Source organism: Armigeres subalbatus, chromosome 2 (assembly GCF_024139115.2).
Source record: "Armigeres subalbatus isolate Guangzhou_Male chromosome 2, GZ_Asu_2, whole genome shotgun sequence".
In the NCBI taxonomy this organism is placed as follows: Eukaryota; Metazoa; Arthropoda; class Insecta; order Diptera; family Culicidae; genus Armigeres; species Armigeres subalbatus.
Window position 1 is genome coordinate 145,802,998 of NC_085140.1, and position 26,818 is coordinate 145,829,815.

General features: G+C 39.2%; 1 protein-coding gene and 1 long non-coding RNA gene across 2 annotated transcripts; one reads left to right on the forward strand and one right to left on the reverse strand.

Annotated features, from left to right (window-relative positions):
- On the reverse strand, positions 1–23,125 carry LOC134210967 (protein krueppel-like). Its single transcript, XM_062687432.1, has 2 exons — positions 21,725–23,125; positions 1–874 (listed from the first exon to the last, which is right to left on the reverse strand). Exon 1 carries the CDS (start codon positions 22,944–22,946, stop codon positions 21,756–21,758), a length of 1,191 nt encoding a protein of 396 aa, XP_062543416.1. The 5' UTR covers positions 22,947–23,125; the 3' UTR covers positions 1–874; positions 21,725–21,755.
- Positions 23,126–23,203: 78 nt separating this feature from the next.
- LOC134210968 (uncharacterized) lies at positions 23,204–24,708 on the forward strand. The gene is made up of 4 exons (XR_009978896.1): positions 23,204–23,638; positions 23,708–24,016; positions 24,076–24,340; positions 24,393–24,708. It is a non-coding gene; the product is annotated as an uncharacterized LOC134210968 (long non-coding RNA).
- Positions 24,709–26,818: the final 2,110 nt, after the last annotated feature.

Below are 26,818 nucleotides of genomic sequence, written 5' to 3' on the forward strand. Positions count from 1 at the left end.
AAGTTTTCACGTTATTTTATTAGTAAGATTACAACTGAATTATTATGTTGGAGACGGGGTTTGTCTATTAACACAAGGAAGATTGTTGTTATCTTATTCAACTTAACCTCAGAAGACTGTGATGATCCATTCTCAATGAAATATTCATACATAAAAGCTTTGCTTATTCGAGTTCTTAAAAAATGTCATTATTGAGTGAGATGGTAACAAATGAAGTCCAATTACTAGGAATCGCAGATGATTAATTTCGGTGATAAATAGAATAACACAGAGTTTTTTTTTTAGATTAAACTTAAACAATGCACAGGTCTTTTCATAATCGAAAGTATACAACAGTAACACAGACCGGTGATAGTTACAATATCAAGAAAAATGTGATGAATTTCACGTGTTTTGATCTTAAAACTATTTATGCTTAAGTATCTTCTACTTGCGTGTATGATTTAGAAAGCAATGGCAAGACTGTAATTATCAGGTCGAAACCAAATTGTTTATTTTCTTTGTTCAGTGGAAGATAATGTTCATGAGTGGACAACAAATTTACGTATTTCCAAACTTTTTCTTTCTTTTTTTTATTTGTTAGAAACTTTTTTTATGAGTTTTGCCTTTCTTGTACACCAAAGTGTACTTATTGTTTTGCCCTTTCTCCTACACTATAGTGAATTTACAGTTCATTCCAAAAACTATTTTTGTGATTCAATTTTATAATATCATGTGGCATTGTTTCTTTTAAACTACCATTGTGTTTTGAGGGATGCTTTCCTTTTTGTTTCCAACCACTTCGATAATCTCATCAAATTTTACTAGGATCTAGTGCTTATATGTGTCGTTGAATGCTTCAATAATTGCAGCGGCCATGTTTTACGTTTATGTTCTGGAAAGAAAAAAATAAATTGTTAAGAGCCTCAACAGCATGTGCACAATTTAATTGAAATTAAAAAAAATCAATTTATCAATTCTGGATTTTTCCCACGATATTTGCGTTAATTCCATTTCTGTTCATGGTCTAGAAGATGTGCTCGGGAGGTTGCAATGCTATAAATGTACAATGTTTGACCTTCGTTATACTAACCCAAGAACATGCGAAAGTGCGGTAGCTTTTCATGATCTGCTTTAGAGATGTGCAAATCTTTCTCTTGAAGTTGGACTTAAATTTCTGTATACGTACTTCTGCGAAGTGTCAGTGAGATTTTATGGGTTTTTAATAAAAATTGTTATTAATAAAAATATCAATCAACTGTCAAATCCCACTGGTGCAACACAAATAAATAATTTTAACATTCCATTACTTAATGCTGAATTTTTTAATTATTACAAATATAGATCTCACCGGGCACCCCCAGGACTGTGTCTTCGGATGAGAAAATCTATCTCTCAAATTATCAGCTCGATCGCATGTTGCATAAGCAGGCGCATTTGATTTGTAGTTTGTACTTTCAGCCAAAATACAGCACCGTTGATCTTTCGTTCTAAATAGAAGTTGGTTCGATATGCCGATTGAGCTCAGAATTGCAACAAAGACAGTTGATTGATATGTTAAAGATCAATTCCACATTATACGATAATTGAATGAAGTTTTTTTTACATATAATTTTCGGCTGATTTATTAGGAGTTGGGGTGCGTCACGAGATAAACATTTCTAAACTTTACGATAGTATCACTCATTGTTCCGCAATAGTATTTCGTAATACCTATTTCCTCTTCCTCAAACAGTTAGTTATTGAGGAACGGCACCTGCGTCATAAAAAACCTGATTTCTACCTTCTAGAAAACTTTTAGCCACACTTTACATTTCTAATGCCATCCAACCAAACGGGAACTCCAAAGATTGTTAAAAATGTATTGGTAATATAAATAATTCTCGCTCAACTTTTCAAAAGGACCTAAGTAACATTTTTTTTCATTAATTAATTTGAGTACTGTAATCAAAAGCTTTCATATTGGTCTGTTGATTACACTATTTAAATTAATTCATGAAAAAATTTTACTTAGGTCCTTTTGAAAAGTTTAGCGAGAATTGTTCAGTGGTTTTTCAAGAAATTGAAGGAGACAGAAATCATGTGTTATGGTACGACTGCATTGACTGGGTGTCGTTGTGTTTCAAGCTTCTACGTTGTTTTCATGCACCGGTAAACCAAATATGCACTACAACAAGATGCATAAATTTTAGCAAATTGAAGCTTGTTGAAGCATAATTTGGCAAAATAATTTTAATGACTACAGCACCACTAGCGTACTACTAACTACTTATGCTTCTACTGATCCAGCAGAAGTTGTCTTGCATCATAGTAGGCAATAATACGCGTTGTGAACTGCCTATGAGAAATTTCCATACGAATCTTAATTTTAGTGTTTTACGATTTACCTACTCAGCTTTTCTCGTGGTTTTCGCAAGAGGAAATATCATAAAAACCCGTCGGAAACTGTAACGAACATATCTGCTGAAGGAATGAAGAAAATCTATTGCTTCGTTTTTGAGTTATGCAGATACGAACACAAACCATTTCATTTTTATATATACACCCAACCGGTGATTGTTAGATTTTCTAACAATTCTGTATGAGAACCAACCACAACCTGTATAATATCTGGGCATATGCAAAAATGCTAGATTCTTATACAAATATTGTATGAGACCTATGTACAGTGACCTGCATAATAAAAAGTCCAACTGCCGTTTTTCATACAAAACGGTCAACTTTGGAGATCTAGATCTCGATTGCGTGTTAACCAATTTTGCTGAAAACTTGACCAAAGCTCAGATATAACTTGAATTTTACCACACCTAAGTTTCGACCATATTGATTCATAGGGTAAAAAATTACCGCGGTAATACCAAAACGATTTTTTTGGTTTTATAATATCTTGAAAACTACAACTCTTAGAGTACAAGTATATTCCGCAAACTTTTCTGTATTGCCAAAATACGCGTTTTTGCTAAATAAGTCATCAGTTTACAACCTACAGAATTCAAGATATTTAAAAAAATAATTTTTTGCCAAACAATTAATTTTGGTATTACCGCAATAATTTTTTACCCTATGAATCATATGGTCGAAACTCAGGTGTGGTAAAATTTAAGTTATATCTGAGCTCTGGTAAAATTTTCAGCAAAATTGGTTCACACGCAATTGAGATCTAGATCTCCAAAGTTGATCATTTTTTATGAAAAACGGCGAGTGGGCTTTTTATTATGCCGGTCACTGTATCTAGTAATATTTGTTTGTGAACTTACATTTTTTCCATAAGAATCTAACAATTTCGCATATGCCCAATTGCCCATATCTTAAACAGTCAGGGTGGCCAGTGGATTTTGAATTTCAAGTTCCCGGTTATTTCCCGGTATTATGAAAAATTTCCGATTCTGCAGAAAAATATCGCGGTTGAATTTTTCATGCAAAATGTTATCATCCTATCATTTGCCAGAATTTTTTTCTCAACAACAAACAAGCACTTTATTTTTCACATATTTACCTTCCTAGTGCATTAAAAAAAAGTTACACATTGTGCATTAGCGGGTCAAAAATGACCCCAAAATGAAATCGCTCCCAAAAGTTCATTTTCAAACCGATTCTCAATCTTTTGGAACCAAATTGAAGGTATGGATTCCACGAATGTCATTACGGACAGATTTTTGCACTTTGGCCATTCTGGTTCCCAGGAATCGATGTTGAAGGAACATAGATTCTTAGGCCAATTTTTGGCGTGATTTCTTGCCTATCGAAGGGTGATTTTGGAAATGATCATTAATTTGCGTAGCAATAATCCTAATAGAATGTAGCCATTGTCCATTTCCATGGATCAACACAATTCCTGATTATTTCACGGTCCAGTGTCCATCCGGAAGACCCGGAACATCCGTAGAAGTGGTCAATTCATTGAACTCATCCTAGAAGAGTGCAGTTTTCACATAGCTTTTGATTATCGTAATTTGAGTAACAAATGATTGTGGTGACCCATTTTGGAGGAACTGGGTGGCCACCGGAGGTCCTCCGGAAGATCCGGAACATCCGTAAAAATTGTCATTTCATAAAACTTATCATAGAAGAGCGCGGTTTTTTCCAAAGCATTTCCTTATAGTACTTTGAGTAACAAATGATTGTGGTGCCCTTTTTTGGTGGACCTGGGTGGCCACCGGAGGTCCTCAGGAAGATCCGGAACGTCCGTAAAAATGGTCAATTCATGAAACTTATCATAAAGGAGCGGGGTTTTTTTCAAAGCTTTTCATTATCGATCTTTGAGTAACAAATGATTGTGGTGACCTAATTTGATGGATATAAGTGGCCACCGGAGGACTTCCAGTAGATCCGGAACGTCCGTAAAAGTCAATTATCAAACACATCATAGAAGAACACGGTTTTTTCCAAAGCTTTTCTTTATAGTACTTTGAGTAACAAATGATTGAGGTGACCCATTTTGGAGGAACTGGGTGGCCCGGAGGTCCTCCGGAAGATCCGGAACATCCGTAAAAATGGTCATTTCATAAAACTTATCATAGAAGAGCGCGGTTTTTTCCAAAGCATTTCCTTATAGTACTTTGAGTAACAAATGATTGTGGTGCCCTTTTTTGGTGGACCTGGGTGGCCACCGGAGGTCCTCAGGAAGATCCGGAACGTCCGTAAAAATGGTCAATTCATGAAACTTATCATAAAGGAGCGGGGTTTTTTTTCTAAAGCTTTTCATTATCGATCTTTGAGTAACAAATGATTGTGGTGACCTAATTTGATGGATCTAAGTGGCCACCGGAGGTCTTCCAGTAGATCCGGAACGTCCGTAAAAGTCAATTATCAAACACATCATAGAAGAGCGCGGTTTTTTCCAAAGCTTTTCATTATCGAACTTTGAGTAACAAATGATTGTGGTGACCCATTCTGAAGGACCTGTGTGGCCACCGAAGGTCCTTCAGAAGATCCGGAACGTCCGTAAAAGTGGTCAATTTATGAAACTTATCATAGAAGGGCGCGGATTTTGACCTATATTGGTGGAACTGGGTGGCCACCGGAGGTGCTCCAGAAGATCCGGAACGTCCGTAGAAGTGGTTTATTCATGTAACTCATGCTAGAAAATTGCGTTTTTTTTATTGTCGAACGCTGGCCATTTTGATAGACCTGAACGGCCACCGGAGTTCCTTCAGAAGATCCGGAGCGTCCGTAAAAGTGGTCAATTTATGAAACTTATCATAAAAGAGCGCGGTTTTTTCCAAAGCTTTTCATTATCGAAAGTTGAGTAACAAATTATTGTGGTGACTCATTTTGATGGATCTGAGTGGCTACCGGAGCTCCCCCAGATCAGGAACGTCTGTAAAAGTGGTCAATTCATCAAACTTATCATAGAAGAGTGCGTTTTTTCGAATCTCTTCATTTTCAAACGCTGAGTAACAAATGATTATGATTAATTGCATATTATTCGGCAACTCGGTCGTACGAAAACCATTTTTTTGTTAAATATCTTGGCTGTGCATATGCACATCACATGTTTCGAAATGGACAAATTGATATGAAATTTGCGTAAAAGAATCCACGTGTCTTGGAGGGACTCGAACCCTCAACCTCTTCTTCTTCTTATTGGCATTACATCCCCACACTGGGACAGAGCCGCCTCGCAGCATAGTATTCATTGAGCACTTCCATAGTTATTAACTGCGAGATTTCTAAGCCAAGTTACCATTTTTGCATTCGTATATCATGAGGCTAACACGATGATACTTTTATGCCCAGGGAAGTCGAGATAATTTCCAATCCGAAAATTGCCTAGACCGGCACCGGGAATCGAACCCAGCCACCCTCAACATGGTCTTGCTTTGTAGCCGCGCGTCTTACCGCACGGCTAAGGAGGGCCCCCTCAACCTCCTACTCTCTAGATAGGCGTGATAACCCCTACACAACAAGACCACTTAAAGGTCACGTTTGCGTAAAAGCCATCAGAATCTGAGTACCAACCTCCGCCGCGGTTAGCTCTTTTTTTGCAAATTGAATATCTTTCGGATGCTTGATTTGTCCAATATCCACATGTGCTTTACTGTTGTTGTATATCCACAGTGAAGCGAGTGCAAGTTGTTTATTAAACGAGAGGATCGCACTATAGCCCCCAACAACGGGCTGTGCGGATTGTATAGAGTGCGAATCAATCACACAAATGGTTATGGTGACCCCGTATGATAGACCTGAGCGGCCACCGGAGGTCCTTCAAGAGATCCGTAAAAGAGGTCAATTCATGAAACTCATCAAAAAAGAGCACAGTTCCTTCCTAGCTCTTCATTGTCGTACTCTGAATAATAAAATATCCCATAAAGTGGTCAATTTTTGAACAGTCAGTGGGGTCTTCCAGAAGATTCGGAGCATCCACAAAAGTTATCAATTAAAAAAAAATCATCCCAGAAAAGAGTATGTAAAAACTTTCTATTATCGAACTCTGAGCAAGACACGAAGGAATGTCGTGACCCGTTCTTATTTACCAAAGTGACTATCGGAGGTCTTGAGGAAGATACGGAACATCGGTTTAAGTGGGTAATTGATGTAATACATACTAGAAGAGCCTATTTTTTAAATTTCCTTGTCGTACTCTGAACATGAAATTATTGCCGTAAACTTTTCTCACGGATGTGAGTAGCAACCAAAGGCCCTCCGGAAGATCCGTATCACACGTAAAAGTGATCAATTCATAAAACCCACCTTAGAAAAACACGCCATATAAGGGATGATGAAGCACACGATTCTTCTAAACCTTTTTATTTTCCTAATTTTAGAAACAAATGATCGTAACCAATTCGCATGGATTGCCCATTGTATGTCTTCAAGTACATTCAGATCATCCGTAAAATCGGTCAATTCATGAAACTATTGTCATAGTTTTCCTATTTTCGTATCCTGAGTCATTATGATCGTTGTAACCTATTCTCAGGAACGTGTGTAGTCACCAATGAAGCTCCGCAAGATCAAAAAATCTGTAATTATAGTCAATTCATAAAAATTATGGTGACACTATTTTTTTTTTTGAAAGGACGATCACATTAACCCAGAAAATATTTTCAAGTATGGCAAAATTTGCTTCCATGAATCGATATTCAGTCATAAATCATCGACTCATGAAAGTTTGACTTAAAATAAAAAATTACTTTGGTTGAATCTTTTGACTACTTTTGGTCAAAAATTTCTTGCAAGATGATGGATCATAAAAAACCTATCTTATAATTTTAAATTTTTATTAACAGGGAGTCTATAATGGCAGCAAAAAGGTTCAACTATGATAAAAAGAGCACCTGGAATTTTCATAAATTTTTAGGGTGACAATATCAGGTCGAAAATGTGATAAAATCGTGTCGAAAACGAAAGAAAATCGAGGGTAGACAAAATCGCGAAGTGACAAAACCGGGTCGATACTGTATTATTAGGCTAACATGATGAAACTTTTATGCCCAGGGAAGTCGAGAAAATTTCCAACTTAAAAAATTTCCTAGACCGGACCAGGAATCGAACCCCGCCACACTCAGCATGATCTTGCTTTGTAGTCGCGAATCTTTTTTTTTTCTTCCTCGTTTGTCGGGTGAAGATCACTGCGTCCAGATTTTAGGACTATTGTGATATACCCTTTTGCTGTGAAATACGCAAGTTATCTCAGTAACATGTTTGTCACTGAGATACCTTGGTATCGACTGAACTCAAGACCATCTATTATTGATGAATAGAGATCTAGAGTTACAGTATGTGATTCCCCCATTCTGGCGAGACTAGCTTTATGAAGCCAACCACGTCCTTGGGGGATAAGATCCATATGTCAGCAGGCCCTAAAAAGGGCTTGCTGAGAACTTTGAACCTACGTTGGGTGAGTGCACTGCAATAGCAGAGGATGTGTTCTGATGTTTCTCTCTCCTCGTCAAAGAAGCGGCAATTTGAGGTTTGGATTGCTCCGATCTTTTGTAGATGGTATCTGCAGGGGCAGTGTCCAGTTATTAGACCGGTGTAGATGTTGAGATCCCTTTTGTTGAGACCTAATAGTTGTTGGGTTTTCTTGGGGTTAATCGTTACGAGCCTTTTGGATTGGCTCGTATGGGGAAGTGCATTCCAGTTTGATGTGATTTGACTGACCATATATTTGTTCAGTTCCATTTTTACAGAGCAGTCTGAGATCCCGCAGAAGGGCTCAGGGCCAATGAACCTTTCATTAGATCCATTCCTGGCTAGCTCATCAGCAATCTCGTTTCCCTCTAGACCCGTATGTCCTGGGATCCAATATAGGTAGACTCGATTGCGTATGGATAAGTTTTTCAAAGCCAGAATGCATTCCCACACTAGCTTTGAGTTACAAGTATAGTTATTAAGCGACTTAAGTGCCGCTTGGCTGTCAGAGAAAATACATATTTTTGCAAATCTATACTTTCTCCTCAGGCATAATAACACGCATTCTAATATTGCATATATTTCCGCCTGAAATACTGTGGGCCACTGTCCTAAGTGGACAGAAATTTTTGTTGTAGGGCCATAGATTCCGGATCCTGTCAGATTATTCATTTTCGAACCATCTGTGAAGAAATTTATAGAGCCTGTTGGAACACTGGGTCCACCTCCTTCCCAATCCTGACGGGAAGGAATGAACACATCGTAAGGTAAGTCATAATTGACTACCGTTTCCATCCAGTCACTACAAATTCCTATTGCGGGATTTATGGCAAATTCATTTAATACGCTGAGGTGACCCGTAAGGTCTCCCGACAGCAGTGTTTTGTTCTCTTTAACCTTAGAGCACTTTTTCCGCTTCCAGCTTTATGAATTGATCTAACCGGGGCAGGTGAAGCATTGCGTCTAGGGCCAAAGTGGGTGTACTACGAACTGCACCAGTGATGGCTATGCAAGCGGTGCGTTGGATTTTGTTGAGCTTAGCCCTTGCAGCAGCCTCATTAGTTTTAGGCCACCAGACAAGGGAAGCGTAAGTTGTCCTGGGACGGACAATGGTTTTATATATCCACATGATCATACTTGGTTTTAGGCCCCATCTTTTACCAAGGGTTTTTGAACAAACCCAAAGTGTTTTGAGACCTTTCTGCACAACTGATTGGAGATGAGAGTTCCAATTAAGCTTTGCGTCGAGTATGACACCTAGATTTTTTACTTCACTTGAATAAACTAATTGTGTTTGATTCAAGAAAAGGGGTTTCAGTTGTACCTTTCTCCGTTTGGTGAAAGGGATAATGGAAGTTTTTGTAGGATTTATGCCTAGTTGATCCTTTTGACACCAGGAAAAAGTGTGATTTAGGGCAGATTGCATTCTTTCCACGATAACACTTTCGAATTTGCCTCGTACAATAATGACAACGTCATCAGCATATCCAACCACTTCGAAGCCTCTTCTCTCTAAGCTATCTAGAAGCTCATCCACCACCAGTGACCACAACAAAGGAGAAAGCACTCCGCCTTGCGGACACCCCCTTGTTGCTTTAACAGTGATGTATGAACCGCTAAGCTCAGAGGAGATTTTCCGATTAGCTAGCATAGCATGTACCCAGGTAACAATGCATGGGTCGAATTTTCTCCTCAACATTGCTGACCCTATAGACGAATAAGAAGCGTTATCGAATGCGCCCTCAAGGCCTCAATATCAAGAAATGCTACAAGAGCAATTTCTTTTGCATTAAGTGTTTTTTCGATTTTTTGAACTACCGTATGTAGTGCCGAGATCGTAGATTTTCCACTTTGATAAGCGAATTGGTTTTTTGACAAAGGCATTGCTTTCATAAATTTGTGATTTATATACTCGCATAGTACCTTTTCCATAATTTTGAGCATTACAGAGGATAAACTTATCGGCCTGAATGCTTTGGGGTTGGTTTTATCTCTCTTGCCTGCCTTCGGAATGAAGACAGCCCGGATTTGACGCCAATCGTTAGGTATGTGCCCCAAAATCAGACCCGCCTTAAAAATCTCAACCAAGGGTGGAACCAGTGTTTTCTCCTCTTTTTGGATCAACGCTGGGAATATTCCATCCATGCCAGGAGACTTAAATGGCTCGAAAGATCTCACAGCCCTCTCAACCCTGGCCCGAGTGAAAGCTTCCTTTGCAACCTTTATTGCGTCTTTTTTAGATCCAGAAACCCATGATTGGATCTCTTGTGGATCTGAGACAGCAATTCCAGTGCCTTGGTCGCGAATCTTACCGCACGGGAAAGGGGGCCCCCGCAGAAAAGCATCACAACAACCTTCATGAGATGATCAATAAGTAGAATAACAAACACTTTCAAAAGATCGTGTTCTAGTAGGATAAGTATCAAGTGTTGACCAATCCATAGGAACTTTAGGAGATCCAGTGATCACTTAAGTCATGTATATGGATCACGAGAGGGCCTTCGCTGACCATTCAAGTCTATAACTGAGGGTCACGACAAAAATGTCTTACTCAGATTGCGATAATAGATTTTTTGAAAAACCATGCTCCTATGATTCGAGATTCGTTAGTTTGCAGCTTTTAGGAATATTATGGGCATTATTCATAAAGGAGTGACCGCTCAGGTCCATAAGAATGGCTAACGATAATTTTCTATAACTCAGAGAATGTTAATGAAAAGCTTTGGAAAAGCCTTCTATGGTGAGTTGCATGGAATGAACATTTCTACGGATGTTCCGCATCTTAGAAAGGATCTCTGGTGGCCACTCAAGTACATTTATATGTGTCACCACGTTCTTTTGTTACTCAGAGTAGCTTTGTAAAAATTGCACTCTTCCATGATGAGTTACCCAGGGCCTTCAAAAATCATAATCATGTATTACTCAGCGTTCGGTGATTCAGCTATTCTATGGTGAGTTTTATGAATTGACCACTTTTACGGATGCTCCGAATCTTCTGGAGGAACTCCGGTGGCCACTCAGGTCCATCACAATGGGTCACCATAATCATTTGTTACTCAAGGTACTATAAGGAAAAGCTTTGGAAAAAACCGCACTCTTCTATGATGTGTTTCATAAATTGACCACTTTTACGGACGTTTCGGATCTTCTGGGGGACCTCCGGTGGCCACCCAGGTCCACCAAAATAGGTCCCACAATCATTTGTTACTCAAGGTACTATAAGGAAAAGCTTTGGAAAAAACCGCACTCTTCTATGATGTGTTTCATAAATTGACCACTTTTACGGACGTTCCGGATCTTCCGGAGGACCTCTAGTGGCCACCCAGGTCCACCAAAATAGGTCACCACAATCATTTGTTATTCAAAGTACGATAATGAAAAGCTTTGTGAAAAAAACGCGCACTTCTAGGATAAGTTCCATGAATTGACCATTTTTACGGATGTTCCGGATCTTCTGTAGGAACTCCGGTGGCCACTCAGGTCCATCACAATGGGTCACCATAATCATTTGTTACTCTTAGTTCGATAATAAAAAGCTTTGGAAAAAAAAACCGCGCTCTTCTAGGATGAGTTCAATGAATTGACCACTTCTACGGATGTTCCGGGTCTCCCGGAGGGACACCGGACCGTGAAATAATCAGGAATTGTATTGATCCATGGAAATGGACAATGGCTACATTCTATTGGGATTATTGCTACGCAAATTTATGAGCATTTCCAAAATCATCCTTCGAAAGGCAAGAGATCACGCCATAAATTGGCCTAAGAATCTATGTTCCTTCAAAATCGATTCCTGGGAACCAGAATGGCCAAATTGCAAAAATCTGTCCGTAACGACATCCGCGGATTCCATACCTTCAATTTGGTTCCAAAAGATTGATAATCAGTTCGAAAATGAATTTTTGGGAGCGAATTCAATTTGGGGTCATTTTTGACCCGCTAATGCACAATGTGTCACTTTTTTTGTTGTGGCGTTCCTAGAGGTCGCTGAAAGCTGGTTATCACCCCAAAATTTTCATTTCCAAAAGTTAGGAAAAGTCAGAAAATTTCAACGTCCTATCTTTGATTACAAAGCTACAAGGTTTTTAAATAATCTCTGGGCCAAAATAGACCCCAATGCACTAGGAAGGTTAATATTATCACATATGCTACGCCAAGAACGTAAAATTCTTGCAACAAATATCACAAATCAAAGCGGTTGATCGAATCTACATAATTTCGTTTGAATCGTCCATGAGTTCTAAGTTTTGAGTTTTTTCAAATTATCTTAGTTGGATATTTAACACATAATTGAAATAAAGATAATATAGCAACAAATTTTTATTAATCATTTTTTAATAGAAGTATATAGACTTTTTCAAAAAAGCAACAAAGCTTAGGTATTGTTTGATTGCTTTGGGGAATTTGTCATACATACTTCTATTAATTATTCAAATTTATATTTATTATCTGTGTCCACCAATGCGCTATCAGAAACAGGGCCTTTCAAGACTGAATTTGCTGTACATATTTTAATCAAAAACTTATATCTCATTGCAAAATTTCTGGAAGGTATTGTAAGCAAGACCTTGCAAAGGTGCACTGCCATCATACGCATATTTGTCCCATGTTTGCTGGGATTTCCTATATACATGGGACGGTTATGCGTATAAAGGCAGTGCAGAAAAAATACGATTTTTACGTAAAATTTTTAAACATCTCCTCTGTATCGCATTTATTCAAACCATTCGACAATTTGATAATAAACCTAATTTTCTGAGAACATGTGTACAATCGAAATTAAATTATTAAACGAAAATTCATATTCTTATTAACGTTTGAAAGTATTGTTCGTCCGTAAACAAGATTACGGATGAAATTTAAAAAAAACTTCTTTACCGAACCTAAACCTGATGTCTAAACTGTGATGTCACAAATAATTATAATGTGTAACTGTGAATAAAATTTCCATCGTCATTACTCTTTGATGCATCATGAGGATCGTGAAAGACAAACTTGTTTTTTTTTGTTGAATACAAGATTATTGTTGAAAACGAAGGTATTTTTCACCTTTTTTATTGGCTTTGGAAATTTTGCAATATTTGAAATAAAAGAGGAGGAATACCAATTATATTTATTTGGGCAAATTGGGGAACCTAGAAGAAACCGATTGAGAATTAAAAATTGGGGAAAGTTCAAATGAGATTTAATATAAAAAATCGGTGCAATCAAAGTTGATTCCTCATATTCTTGGTAGAAGTAACCAATTAATTACTATGTCTGAACCTCAACTTTGGTGAGGATTGATCTTCGATTGAATCTAGGGTATATAAATTCAGGGTATCTACTATCTAGGTAGGTATCTGGGGTATATAAATTCATAAATACATGACCTGCTTTAGAAATTTGTATGAGTTCACAGTATGTACGAAAAATTGTAAACTCTGAAATAGAATGGAATGAGCGAATGAGTCTACCAATTCTCTCATGATGTTTTAGATTCTTCTTCTTCTTATTGGCATTACATCCCCACACTGGGACAGAGCCGCCTCGCAGCTTAGTGTTCATTAAGCACTTCCACAGTTATTAACTGCGAGGTTTTTCATCATTCGTATATCATGAGGCTAACACGATGATACTTTTATGATCAGGGAAGTCGAGACAATTTCCAATCCGAAAATTGCTTTGTTTGTTGCTTGTTTTAGATTTGCTTGTTTTAGATTACTGCACTATTTTTTACAAAGAGACAAATGCAGATTTGTGGTTTCCGGTGGTTATTGATTTTCCCGCATATTTCCCGACATTTTCCCGGTGATTTTCAATCCCCGGTTTTTTCCCGGTTCTCCCGGTTTTCCCGGTTCGCTGGTTACCATGTAAACAGGTTTTGGTAGTTCTTCTTCTTATGGGCTTCGTGGCCGTGCGGTTAGCGACGTCAATCGTCTAGACGCATGTGCTGTGGAGTGTGGGTTCGATTCCCACCCCGATAAGGAGAAAACTTTTCGTAAAGCGAAAAGTTCTCCACTGGTCCACAGGGTGTTGTGTAAATGTCCTGTCCGTTGTCTCATGCTAGATGTTAAGTGTTCAGTCTGTGCGACCTCTGGTCGAAGACGGTGACCCTATCTTTTTTTATATTCTTGTTATTGGCATTACATCCCCACACTGGGACAGAGGCGCCCCGCAGCTTAGTGTTCATTAAGCACTTCCACAGTTATTAACTGCGAGGTTTCTAAGCCAGGTATTTTTGCATTCGTATATCATGAAGCTAGCACTTGTGATGATACTTGTATGCCCAGGGAAGTCGAGACAATTTCCAATCCGAAAATTGCCTAGACCGCCACCGGGAATCGAACCCAGCCACCCTCAGCATCGTCTTGCTTTGTTGCCGCGCGTCTTACCGCATGGCTAAGGAGGGCTCCTTACTAACTAACTCGTTTTATTACGGGTGAATATATCCCACTATTATTTTATTAATTCTCTGAAGTCAAATATAATTAAAAAATAATATAGCTGGTTGAACAGTGGGCAAATATCTTTTTTATTTATTTAATGTATTAAAATGAGTAGTTTGTTGTATATTCCTGTTAGTACCCGCTTTATTTTACTTTACATAGAATAATTCAACAGATTTTATACTTGTCTTTCATGAAATTTGGCCATATTATTCTTTGATATGCAAAGAATGTTTAGGCCAAATTTGAGCATAATTAGTTATAGAAAACCCCCCCGACAATAACAGAACAAAACCTGTCAAAGCCGTCATTTCCCCTATATGAAATTCATGAATTCAAATGAATATGTTACTGTTATATCCATAAAAATATGATTATTTGAAGAAACATGAACGTTGCTGGAATGGTGGCGTGTTTTATATATGTAATCTTAATTTCACGAATTAATTATATTCTCTAGAACATGTCCACAAACTTCTCGGTTCAAGAACTTTCCCATAGAAGTCCGCTTCCTCTTTTTTCTTCCATTTAACCTTCTTCGGATATTAGGAAAAATTTACGAATAAGATGTTAGGGTCATATTGACCCAGAAATGTAAATGCTTATAAAACAGTCAAATTATAACCGAATTACAAAGTTTATATACCGTTCGAAAGATAAACTCATCAATTGTGTATGCTGGTTATGGAGATAATGGCCACCGGGAAACGACTTCCACGGGGACCTTGTCGGTCATATAAGGGGAGCATAAAAATCGCTCCATATATGCCTTTCGATCGCTAATTCTTCATAGATTCTCTTAAAACGGTAATGTATGATCCATAAGAAAGCTTTCGATGAAAGTGGTCACTCCTGGTACATGCAAGGTGCCCCCGGGGACCCCTTAAGGAGAGGACATTTCCATTGTAGCACCGAAATATGCCGTGTGGCGGCTCTTTCGTCATAACTTTCCATAAAATAGATGATTATGCGCACGAAATCGATAAGTGACCACATTGGCCACTCTTGGAGCTTATGAGGTGCCCTTGGGGAACCCGTAGAAAGGGACATTTTCGTTTTAACACTAAAGTATGCCGTGCGGCGACTCTTTCGTCATGATTTTCCACAAAATATATGATTATGCGCTAGAAATCGATAAGTCACCACATTGGCCACTCTTGGAACCAATTAGATGCCCTCGAGGAACCCGAAGAAGGTGACATTTCCGTTTTTTTTACCGAAATGAATAAGTGACCACATTTTCCATTTTGGAACCTATTAAGTACCCCCGTGGAGCTCATAGGAGAGGATATTTCCATGTTTACTCTCACTCACTTAAAATTGATTAGCGACCACCAAAATTGATTAAAACCAATGAGGTGCCTCCGGGGAACCTGCACATGGAGATATTTTTAGTTACATACCAAGATTTGCTGTGTAACGGCTCTTTTTCTATCATTTTCCCCCAAATAGTTGGTTATGCTCTTGAAATCTAATATCAACCCGGGGGAACCCCAAGCCCAGTTTCGGTAATTGTGGAGTGCCACGAAGAATCCATTGAAAAGGATGTTGTCATTTTTGCATCATTATCTGCTGTGCGGCAGCTCTTCCTTTATGATTTTCTACAAAGTAGATGAGTGTGCGTTTGAAATTAATTACCATATCAATTGGCCGCTCGTGGAATCTATAAGATTCTCCCTGGGAACAAATAGAAGGGATCATTTACGTGTTCTTACCGTTCTTACAAAGGAAAAAACCCTGAATAAGGCTATATGTTCGCTCCAAAAATGAACTTTTTATAGAAGGCCCGGAAACCCATACCAATCGACTCAGTTTGACGAATTGACGTGATCCCTGTGTGTGTGCGTGTGTCTGTGCACAAAAAATGTCACTCACTTTTCAGGCACTTTTCCTCAACCGATTTGCTCGCAAAATCCTGTCGCATTGTTTCCTTTCGAAAATTGGCCAGATCGGACTATGGGCTCCGAAGTTATGACCAAAATACTAATTTCAGCACCTGCATGGGAAAATCATTTTTCTAGCAATAACGCCAGATCGGACTATGGGCTCCGAAGTTATGACCAAAATACTAATTTCAGCACCTGCATGGGAAAATCATTTTTCTAGCAATTATGCCCATCCGATTGGCTTCCAATCAGTTCGGTTCAACAGGAAATTTAAAAATGCAAATAAACAAATATGAAAAATAAGAGCTATCTACCTATTACATAGTGTTGTTTTAGACTTTTCTTATATATTTCTCAACCCTTTTGAACGAACGAGAAAGGCACCATCACCGCTAGGTGGATTAATCTTTTTGCCTTGCTCGTACAACAAAGTTGTACCGAAAGGCTATCATTGCACTCAAAAATCGAACTTTTTATATAAGTCTCGGAGACCCATGATGTTGTATACCAATCGACTCAGCTCGTCGAGCTGAACAAATGTCTGTCTGTCCGTGTGTATGTTTGTGTGTGCGTATGTGTGTGTGCAAACGAAAACCGAAAAACATTAGCCACTTTTTCATATAGTAATTCTTAACCCATTTTCTCGCAACAAGTTGCATTCGACAGGGGACAAAGCCTTGTTGATCACAATCTACAACCTACAAGGTACCCGCAGGAGTTTCACAGAAGGAGAGATTTTCTTTTTTATATCAAAATGTAGCGTTTTAATATCATTGTCCACGACGATCGGTGAAAACCTCACACCTCTATGAGTCGATATTGAAGGGACCATCGACTAATGGAAATATCGAGATGTGGAATAGAAAATCCTTGGAGAGCTGTTCGAAGGAACCATCACAGTAGCCCAGAGTTTTTTTTTTAATTTGACTTAAATTAAGTCATGGAACATCGACTCATGAAGGTATGACTGCATCATGCAGGCAGAGCTGATGCATGTACATTTTGATGTAAGAAAGGAATGTGCTCACCTAAGGATAAACAGGGGCACTTCAGAGCTTCTAGAAATGGCCAATGTGATCAGTAATCAATTTCAAATGAAGAACAATTTTAAGCGCATAACAAACTATTTGAAGACTTGCGGTCAGGGTAGACAATGTGATCTAAATCGATTTCAAACGCATAACCATCTACTTGTTGGAGAAACATGAAGATAGAGGTGCCGCAAGCAGCACGTTACATGTTGATATAAACATGAAAATGTCCTCTCCTACGGGTTCGCAGGGCACCTCATAAGTTCCAAGAGTAGACAATGTCACTAATCGATTCCAAACGCATGACCATCTGTTTGGTAGAAAATAACGACGAAAGATCCGCCGCACGGCATATTTTGGTGTTAAAATGGAAATGTGCTCTTCTACGAGCTCCAGGGGGGGCACCTCATAGGTTCTAAGGGTGGACAATATGTCAATAATCTATTTCGAGGGCACCTATTTGGAGGAAAATCACGACGAAAGAGCCGCCGCATGGCAATATTGGTGTAAAAATGGAAATGTCATCTTCTACGTGTTCTCCGAAGGGAACCTCATAGGTTCCAAATGTAGCCAATGTGGTCATTTATCGATTTCGAGCGCACGACCATCTGTTTGGCGGAAAAACACACCGAAAGAGCCGCCACACGGCATATATTGGTGTAAGAATGGAAATGTCCCTTTCTACGGGTTCTCCGGAGGCACCTCATAGGTTCCAAGAGTGGCCAATGTGGTCATTAATCGATTTCGAGTTTAGTTTAAAATTATGACGAAAGAGCCGCCGCACGGCATATTTTAGTGTTCAAACGGAAATATCTCCTTTTACGGATTCCCCGAGGGCTCCTCATAAGTTCCAAGAAAGGCCAATAAGGTCACTTATCGATTTCAAGCGCATGACCATCTGTTTACTGGAAAATCATGATGAAAGAGCCACCGCACGGCATATTTTAGAGTAAAAACGGAAATGTCCCATTCTACGGGTTCCCTGGGGGTCCCTCATAGGTTCCAAGAGTGGTCAATGTGGTCACTTATCGATTTCAAGCGCATAATCATCTATTTTGTAAAAAATCATGACGAAAGAGCCGCCGCACGGCATATTTTGGTGTTAAAACGAAAATGTCCCTTTCTACGGGTTCCCCAAGGGCACCTCATAGGCTCCAAGAGTGGCCAACGTGGTCACTTATCGATTTCGAATGCACAATCATCTATTTTGTGGAAAATTATGACGAAAGAGCCGGCGCACGGCATATTTTGGTGCTTAAACGGAAATGTCCTCTTTTACGGGTTCCCCGAGGGCACCCGAGTGGCCAATGAGGTCACTTATCGATTTCAAGCAGATAATCATCTATTTTGTGGAAAACCATGACGAAAGAGCCGCCGCACGGCATATTTTGGTGCTAAAACGAAAATGTCCTCTCCTACGGGCTCCCTCGGGGCACCTTGCATGTACCAGGAGTGGCCACTTTCGTCGGAAGCTTTCTTATGGATCATACATTACCCTTTTAAGAGAATCTATGAAGAATTAGCGATCGAAAGGCATATATGGAGCGATTTTATTGCTCCCCTTATATGACCGACAAGGTCCCCGTGGAAGTCGTTTCCCGGTGGCCATTGTCTCCAGAACCACATAGTCACAAAATTGATTGACGGTATATAAACTTTGTAATTCGGTTATAATTTGACTGTTTTATAAGCATTTACATTTCTGGGTCAATATGACCCTAACATCTTATTCGTAACTTTTTTTGTGGGGTCGTTCCTGTTGCACCTTAAAATACTTTTTCCATGTCAGATGCTTCATTTCCACAAAATATTAATAGTCAAGAAATTTCAGAACGATCGGATTATCAGGTAAAAAGTTATTTTACTTTGAAGTTTCGTTTTGGGTCACATTGACCCCAACATCTTACTAAGGTTAAGGTGAAGGTGGGTTGAGTACCAAAACAAAGCTTTGAAAGTATTGGTACAATAAAAACTGTCATATACTGTAGTAGTATTGGTGTCGTATTTATAAAAAAACAAAGAATATTAGTAGGGTGGTTCAAAAAACGACCCAGCACCACCACGCTTACTCGATTCCGTCCCATACTCCGAGTGTACTCCAAAAACCGATTTGAACAAAAACTGGTTGAGCGCAAGCCGGTTCAAGTTTGTATGATTGTATGAGAACTAGTATGGGAAACTAAACATTGTATTACACTGGCTACAGTGCCCCCTCCAAACGCTGGCGAAAAGAGAACCCACATAGCTGAAAGCAACATTCCTGAGACTTCACTGAACGAAAACCGCACCGCAGGAAAAATCCATTGATTACGTAACGCAAAAATAGCATTTTATACCCCACTCACCCCCACGTCACACTTTTTGTATGAAGCATTTGCCCCTTGCGCGATTGTGTAGACTAGACTAGACTAAAAATATCTGCCCCTGGTGCGATAGATATCACAGACAAATTCTGGGTTTTTGTTGAATTGCACGTTTCACTGATGCCTTCTGAGAAGCCTAAAGCCCCAAACGCAATATAACGGAACGGCGACGGAAACGACAAATTTGACAGAAAATATATGGGCTAACTGTCAAATTTTCCGTTTCCGTCGCCGTTCCGTTGTATTGCGTTTGGGGCTTAATGATCATGCTTAACATTATGGAACAACCATTCTATATGGATTGTTTATGGAGTTGAAGCTCTTGAATATTTCATCCAGTCATATGGTCTCCACCCTCGCCATCGCCCAATGACGGAGTGCCAGAATCAGAATAATGTTAAATTTAACCTCGCCATATCAAATGTCATACAAACCTGAAACGGTAAGCCTCTAATCAAACCAGCCCAAACCATCGGATAACATCCAAATTATAAATCATAATCGACTGAGCGTAGCGGAGCAAAATTATTTTTTGAACCACCCTAGTTATTAGTTTGCTGCTGCCGGTGCCGTTGTTTACATTCGCTCCGCGATCAGTTTTTAATCGTTTTTCTCGGGCAAAAATAGCAGTTTATATTAAGTTTTCGGTTTAAACAAGTGACTGATTTCGAAAATTGATGTTTAATTTGCATTCCATCAACATTTCGGAGTGTTCATGTGCGGAGAAGTGAGTAAAAACTTGATATTTTCAGTGCCCTTTGAGAAGAAATGAAGTGCAGTGATAAACCCACCAAATCGCGAACGGCTAATAAATTGGCACGAAACTGCTGATTTATGATATAAATCGACCCGAAATACATAGGACTCTTTGGATAAACATGTTCATTATCACGGGAAGTGAATAAATATGCTGTGAACAGGTTAGTAATTTGAATAAATATTAAACTTTTGTTCGGTGCTGTACGAAGCATTCGAATGCTGGTGGGAGAGGGGTGCGGGAGGTGTGGGATTGATCCGTGCCATCTTGACTGCCATCTTGGTACTCTTCCAACTATGTCCTTAAGAAAGGGAGGAGGTTTTGGATTTGTTAGTGTGTGAGGTCAATATATAACAGTTAATATTATAACAGTAGGAATCGTTTTTGGTAAAACATGAAACACAGGAAGAACTAAGATAGAAATACAAAGAAGTAAAGGGACGAGCATGGAATTGAGCCCTTGACCTTCTGCTTATAAGGCAGAAGCGGTAGTCACTAGACCAAGGAGCTCGTCCAGCGTCAGTATAATTCCGTAGTGCAAAAATTAAAGTTTTTCTATCCGTTCCGAACAATGTCGGCGTTTTAATACCTTATGTTGTATTAGATCGGATGAAGATTAGTCCAATAAGTCAGACGATGGTGAGTTCCATGGCTTTAACGAAAAGGCACAACACATGGAAAAAGCGAGAGCTACTGCGTTTGAAACTATGGTAGCGACTGAAATCGGACCGAAAGTAAATCTACCTAGTATCCCGGAATCTACCGTGCAACCAGATACCGCCCATAATGAACCGACGAACGATATCTCACTTGAAACGATAATCTACCCGTGCTTCAAGAATCTAATGTATGTAGAAAGCACTTGGAATGTTCCCATGGATTCTATGTTTTTTCGGTGTGGAGGAATCTTCGGAAAGAATTTCTAGGGCAAAGAAGCACAATAAGAAATATATACAGGAGGAGGATACTACCAAAAAAGGCTGTCCAAAGGAATATCAGAAGAGAGGAAGGGAAAGCTTCTTTACTGAAAGTTATTTTCCGCTCGTCAATGACGATGGTAAATCATACTGGACGCATTTGCCATAACAGTAAAGGCCCAAACGTAATACCAGCGGAACGGTGACGGAAAAGGGCAAATTTGACAGAAAATATATGGGCTAACTGTCAAATCTTGCTTGAACCTACAGAAAATGCTATAAAAATCAATTTTTAACCTCCATATTATTAACCATTGTTATTTCTAAAGAAATATAACTAAACAAACAAGTTATAACATCTTATTGCAATTCATTTTATACCTATATCCGTAAATCAGCCGATATTTCAGCATATGAACTTGAAGCAGGATTTGCACAGCTGAGATTGTTAGAAAAATCGTATTGTTTTCAGAGTGATCAAACATGTACCATTATCTTACACTTACCTAATTTTAGCGATATTTATGTGAGCAGAATCTATTTCTCTCGTCCATGAACCCGACGGTTGTGTCTATAGAAGCTTTGTACGAATCTAAACGACACATTGCATCGTTCGCAGATGAACGGCTTCTCGCCCGTGTGCTTTGTCATATGAGTTTTGAGCAGACAGGGCCATTCGAACGTTTCGTCACAGTAGGGACAACCGATGGATTTTTTCAAACCCTTCGGCCCGTTTCCATCGTCATCAATAAGTCGATGGTTTTGCTCGAAGTGATTTCCCAGCTCCTCGCGGCTGCCGAAAAATTCCTCACAATCTACACAGTAATGGTTGAAGTCGCTCAAAACGGGCGTACTGGATGCGCTGTTTGGAGAGGAATTCCTTTCCGGTGTAGAATCGGGATGATGTCGACGCACATGATGTTCCAATTTACCAATTCGATTGAATCGCTTGCCGCATATTTTGCAATCTAATCGAGTAGTTTTGTGCGTTTGTTCGTGAACATATAAATTCAGAGCTGATTTCAACTCTTTTGTGCAAATCCCGCATTTAAACACTCCTTCCTCTGTTTCGCCCCCTGCAACGTGCTTAAGCAAAGGTAATTCATCGTAATTGATCCAATCTCGTTCCTCATCATTATCTGCATCTTCATTTGCAGGCGTAGGATTTGCGGGGGCAGAGTTTTCAGGTTCCACTGGATCGTCCAGAAAACTGATATGAAACACTTGCCCATTTTTCACTACTACCTCCTCCGCCGGTGCTGCCTCATTGGGTGCAGGCCGGCTAACGATTGGTTCCAGATTGAGTGGTACTGGCACTGGTGGTATTGCTACTGGGAATTGTGGCGGAGGTGGTTGTGGTTGAAAATTGAAATGGTGAGTGGATGGTACGATGGGCGGCGGTGGTTGTGGTTGTGATATAGGTGGCTGTATCACTTGAAGCGCTGCCAAAGGTGGAGGATATCTGGCGTATCCTCTGTGGATTGGCCCCATCATGGGATTTGGTGGACATGGTCCCGGCATCATCGGTACCATGGGCATCGGTGGCATACTGATACCGGCCGGCGGGGGAACAAAGTTAAAACTACCGTTATCGAACTGTGGACCCATCATTGTGGGAGGGGGAGGTTGATGGGGTTGTTGCAGCGGTGGAGGATAGTTGGCAGGCCCCCCGTCAAATTCATTCCAATAGTTGAACAATAAATCTTCCGAATATAGATTTGATTGCATCTAGCAAGTTAGTGGGCTAAAACACTGATTCGCGATGTACTGTCTTCGAACTATAATTGCACTATTGTTAGCAGCGATTCGATTGGCGTCAAACACGTTAGAAACAATCTTATAAGCCACTTGAAAACAGGTAAAAAATCTATTCCATCTCTTCTGCCTGGAGCAAAAGGTTGCTTGTGAAATATATTGACATTTTTTCTTCACATTCTGCTTTCTACACAAAACATCACTGAACAGTGTAGCCAGCGGAATCATCATGTACCCGCATGGAAGGATGTCTAAAAGCGAACAGGAATCTACCTGGATAGGACGCAAACCACTTTAGCAAAGCCACAATTTCATCCAACGCATAACCCATGTTCCTTTTTAGAATGATTGGGCATGTATGTGTTACCGGTACACTTATACCGCCAAATAAATTAAGCGGTTCAACTGTCACAAAACCTCGTGCTTTTTTTCGTCGTCATTTTTTCACCGAGTCGAGTGTTTGGTGGTTTGGTCAAAGCTTTACCTTGCTGTTTTTTCAATTGGGAAAAATTTGCGAGATTTCCTTTTTTTCTTGAAAATCGCATTAGCCCGCGTTGCTAATATACCTCTGAATTAACATATTTTGCTCCAGCGGAACGCGGAGCAGCGGAACGAAAAACTGATAAAAACGGGCAGATTTCGGCGGAAAACGACTCTCTCTGATGGTAATGGTACATCTGTAAGTTTCTATCCCTTTCAAATTAAACTCAAGTTCCAATTCCGATCATTTTCAGACGCATCTCTATCATGCTCATCAAGTGGGGCTGAATCTGGGAATGTATCCAGAATCCCAGAGCTGAATGCTTACATCCGTCTGTGTTTGTCTGTTGTCTTGCGGAGCAAATCGAACCCGACGAAGTGGTGCTTTTGTTAATTTCTCGCATTCATCGAAACGGATGCCAGCCAGCTTTGGGGAATTTTTCATGACACACACATCTCGGATAACCGATACTCGATTAGCAACATTAGCACGGATTACACACATGAATGAGAGCGAGGGGATCAGAGATGCTTCACAAGCTAAATTTCAGAAGATCGAACAGGTAAGTATGTTTTCTTCTGTAGTGTATACCTCCCACTTCACGGTTGTTTTTTTCGATAGAGATATTATTCACCCAGTAGCACGAGCATTCACCCGTTTCGAAAACTCCATTTAATCACTGCACTTCACCACCTGAGGTATGTGAAGTCCAAAAATGTTTCACCGGCGCTAATGAAGCGTTCACGGTAACTGTAATTAGTATAGACAGGATGCAGGTTTCACGCAGCAAATCCCAGTTGAAATAAGCTTCCATCAGAACTTCTTATAAGGTGAAGATTTACATTTTAATTAAGCGCGGTATTGAAGAATGATGGAGACGGTAAAGGTAAGAAGTTTGTTGGATTCCATTCGTAAGTTTAAGTATTATTTGTATGTAGCTAAAACGACCAATTGGACAACACCTCTATCCCTGGGCTGCATGACTACGATAATCCGCCAGACGCACCTGTATGCCACATTCGAGGCCGCATTACAAAGAGAAGTCGGGCAAACTCCTGCTGGCCCTATCCACCCGGTATTACAAGCGGCCGGTATAATGCCGTACACGCCCAATGTTCCGGTCGGGAGAAATCAGACCCGGTGTCACCAAACTAAAAACGATACACACTGCGTGCAGCATCAGAATCACGCCGCAGCACATCTTTGTCCATCTTTGAACTAGTTCATACCATTATTTTATTATTAATAAACATAAAAATGTAAAATAAAAAAAGTATTCTGAACTTTCCAGCTTTTGAATTCTAGATGTCAACAAACCGAAAATTCCAAAAAAAAAGAATGTTAGGAAGAAGAAGTATCTATTCCGGTACCCAAGTCTCCATTATATCTAGCAAAAATCTACTAGAATGGTGGTACCATAGTCTAAGAGATGTCTAAGAAGTATCGAAGAGATTCTATCTGTCAAATCTCTATCGGTTCAAACGGTTCATTCGCCGAAAATTTGAGGTAGAAACGGTTGTTGCATTTGAGGCGGATTTGAGGTCTGACAGGTTCTAGACATCGAAGAAAAATATCTAGGAGACTAACTTTTTTGTCTCAGAGATATCACGGGAGACATCTAGGAGATCTTTCCGAGCGGGTATCCTTCATCTATCGATTTAATATTTGTCTAGTTAGAAATTTTCCGTGCAGCAAAACTCATATGAAATTATATTATAGTTATTTTGTGGATTTAAATAAGTTGTTTACATTCAATAGATATTTTGGTATGAAGTTTTTTTCGACTTAAACCGATTTCATAAAGGGGCCGTCCAGAAACCACGTGGTCATATATGGGGGGAGGGGGGGGGGGTTTGGCAAATGACCACGATAAGCCACATGGGGGGAGGGGGGGGGGGGGTTGCTCTCGAACCACGTGGTTTTTTTTACACGAAAAACTTTTGGTGAATAACCAGCGGTGTAAAGAATACAAATCAATAAAATTTAATGATTAAATATTAAACGCAAAGCGCATCTAAGGGCCGATGCCCACGTAGCGTCTTTTCAACTCAGCGTTAAAAAGACGTATAGGTGCACATCGAGAAAAATCGATAACGCAGCGTCGGTCGCAACGCCGATGCATATTTGCATTATTTGACCATCTTAGCCTAAGATCCTATATCCATACATAAATAAACGAAAAACAGGTTGCGATTCAGTCTCAATTTCCACAAAAAAAATTTGGATAGGAAAAATGGAAAAATATTTTTAAAAAAATTCCGCCGCAGATGGTTTCTGGCATCACGCCGCCGACACTTTTTCATCAGCGGACTGCAGCTACAATTTTGAAAAATGTTATGTTTTTACAATAATCCAAGAAAAAATCTTAAGAAGAAAAATTCAAAAGAATTTTTTTGTGGATGTTCAGAAAAAATCAAGTAAAGAAATTTCCTATAACAACTTTGACATTACTTCATACAATCCTGATAAAGTGCTGGCATTCAGATTTTTTTTTGATCAATTCTGTCTGAAAAATTTTGCTTGGAAATTTTGCTACAAATTAGCAATTAAACAAAAAACAAAACATCTCCAGTGTTAATTCCGAAAAATTTTCCTTAAAACTCCGAAAAAAATTCCATGTAAATTCTGTCTTTTTAATTTTCAAAACAGTCCTGTGGGAAATACATATAATTTTCGGTGGAAAAACATTCTAATGAATTTCTTCGACAAGTTCTTCCGAATCTTCACCAGAAATTCTTCTTCATTTACAAAAGAAGTTTTTCGAACATTTTAAAGAGTGCACTTCAAAATGTTCAGTCTCCAGTTAGCCTTGCGAGCAAAGGCGTAGGATTGCCAATCCGGAGATGACGAGTTCGATTCTCGTTCTTGTCTAGGATGTTTTCGGGTGGGAAACATTCTCGACACCCTAGGTATAGTGTATCCATCGTACTTGCTACACAAGATATATAATCATGCAATGGCTGGCATATAAAAGCTTTCAATTTATAACTGAGGAAATGCTAATAGAATATACTAAGTTGAAAAGTAGATCAACTTCCAGTTGGAATATGGAGCCAATGTCACATAAAACACTTTGATATTTCCGTTGATTTTTTTTTCAATTATGGAATTTTGAAATGAAAATTTTTCGGTATACATTTTTACGCTCTTGGTGAGTTCTATCACATTTTTTTAAATTTTCCAAGTATTTTTTTTATTCGAGGCATTATTTAGAATTTCCACGGAAGAGTCTATGGATTACCTTCAAAAAATTCTTTGGATTTTCAATCAATAAATCTTTAGAATTCTCAAGGTTCATGTTTTTTTAATTTGAACCAGAAATCATTTCAAAATTTCATCGGGAATTCATTCTTCTTCGGGTTGT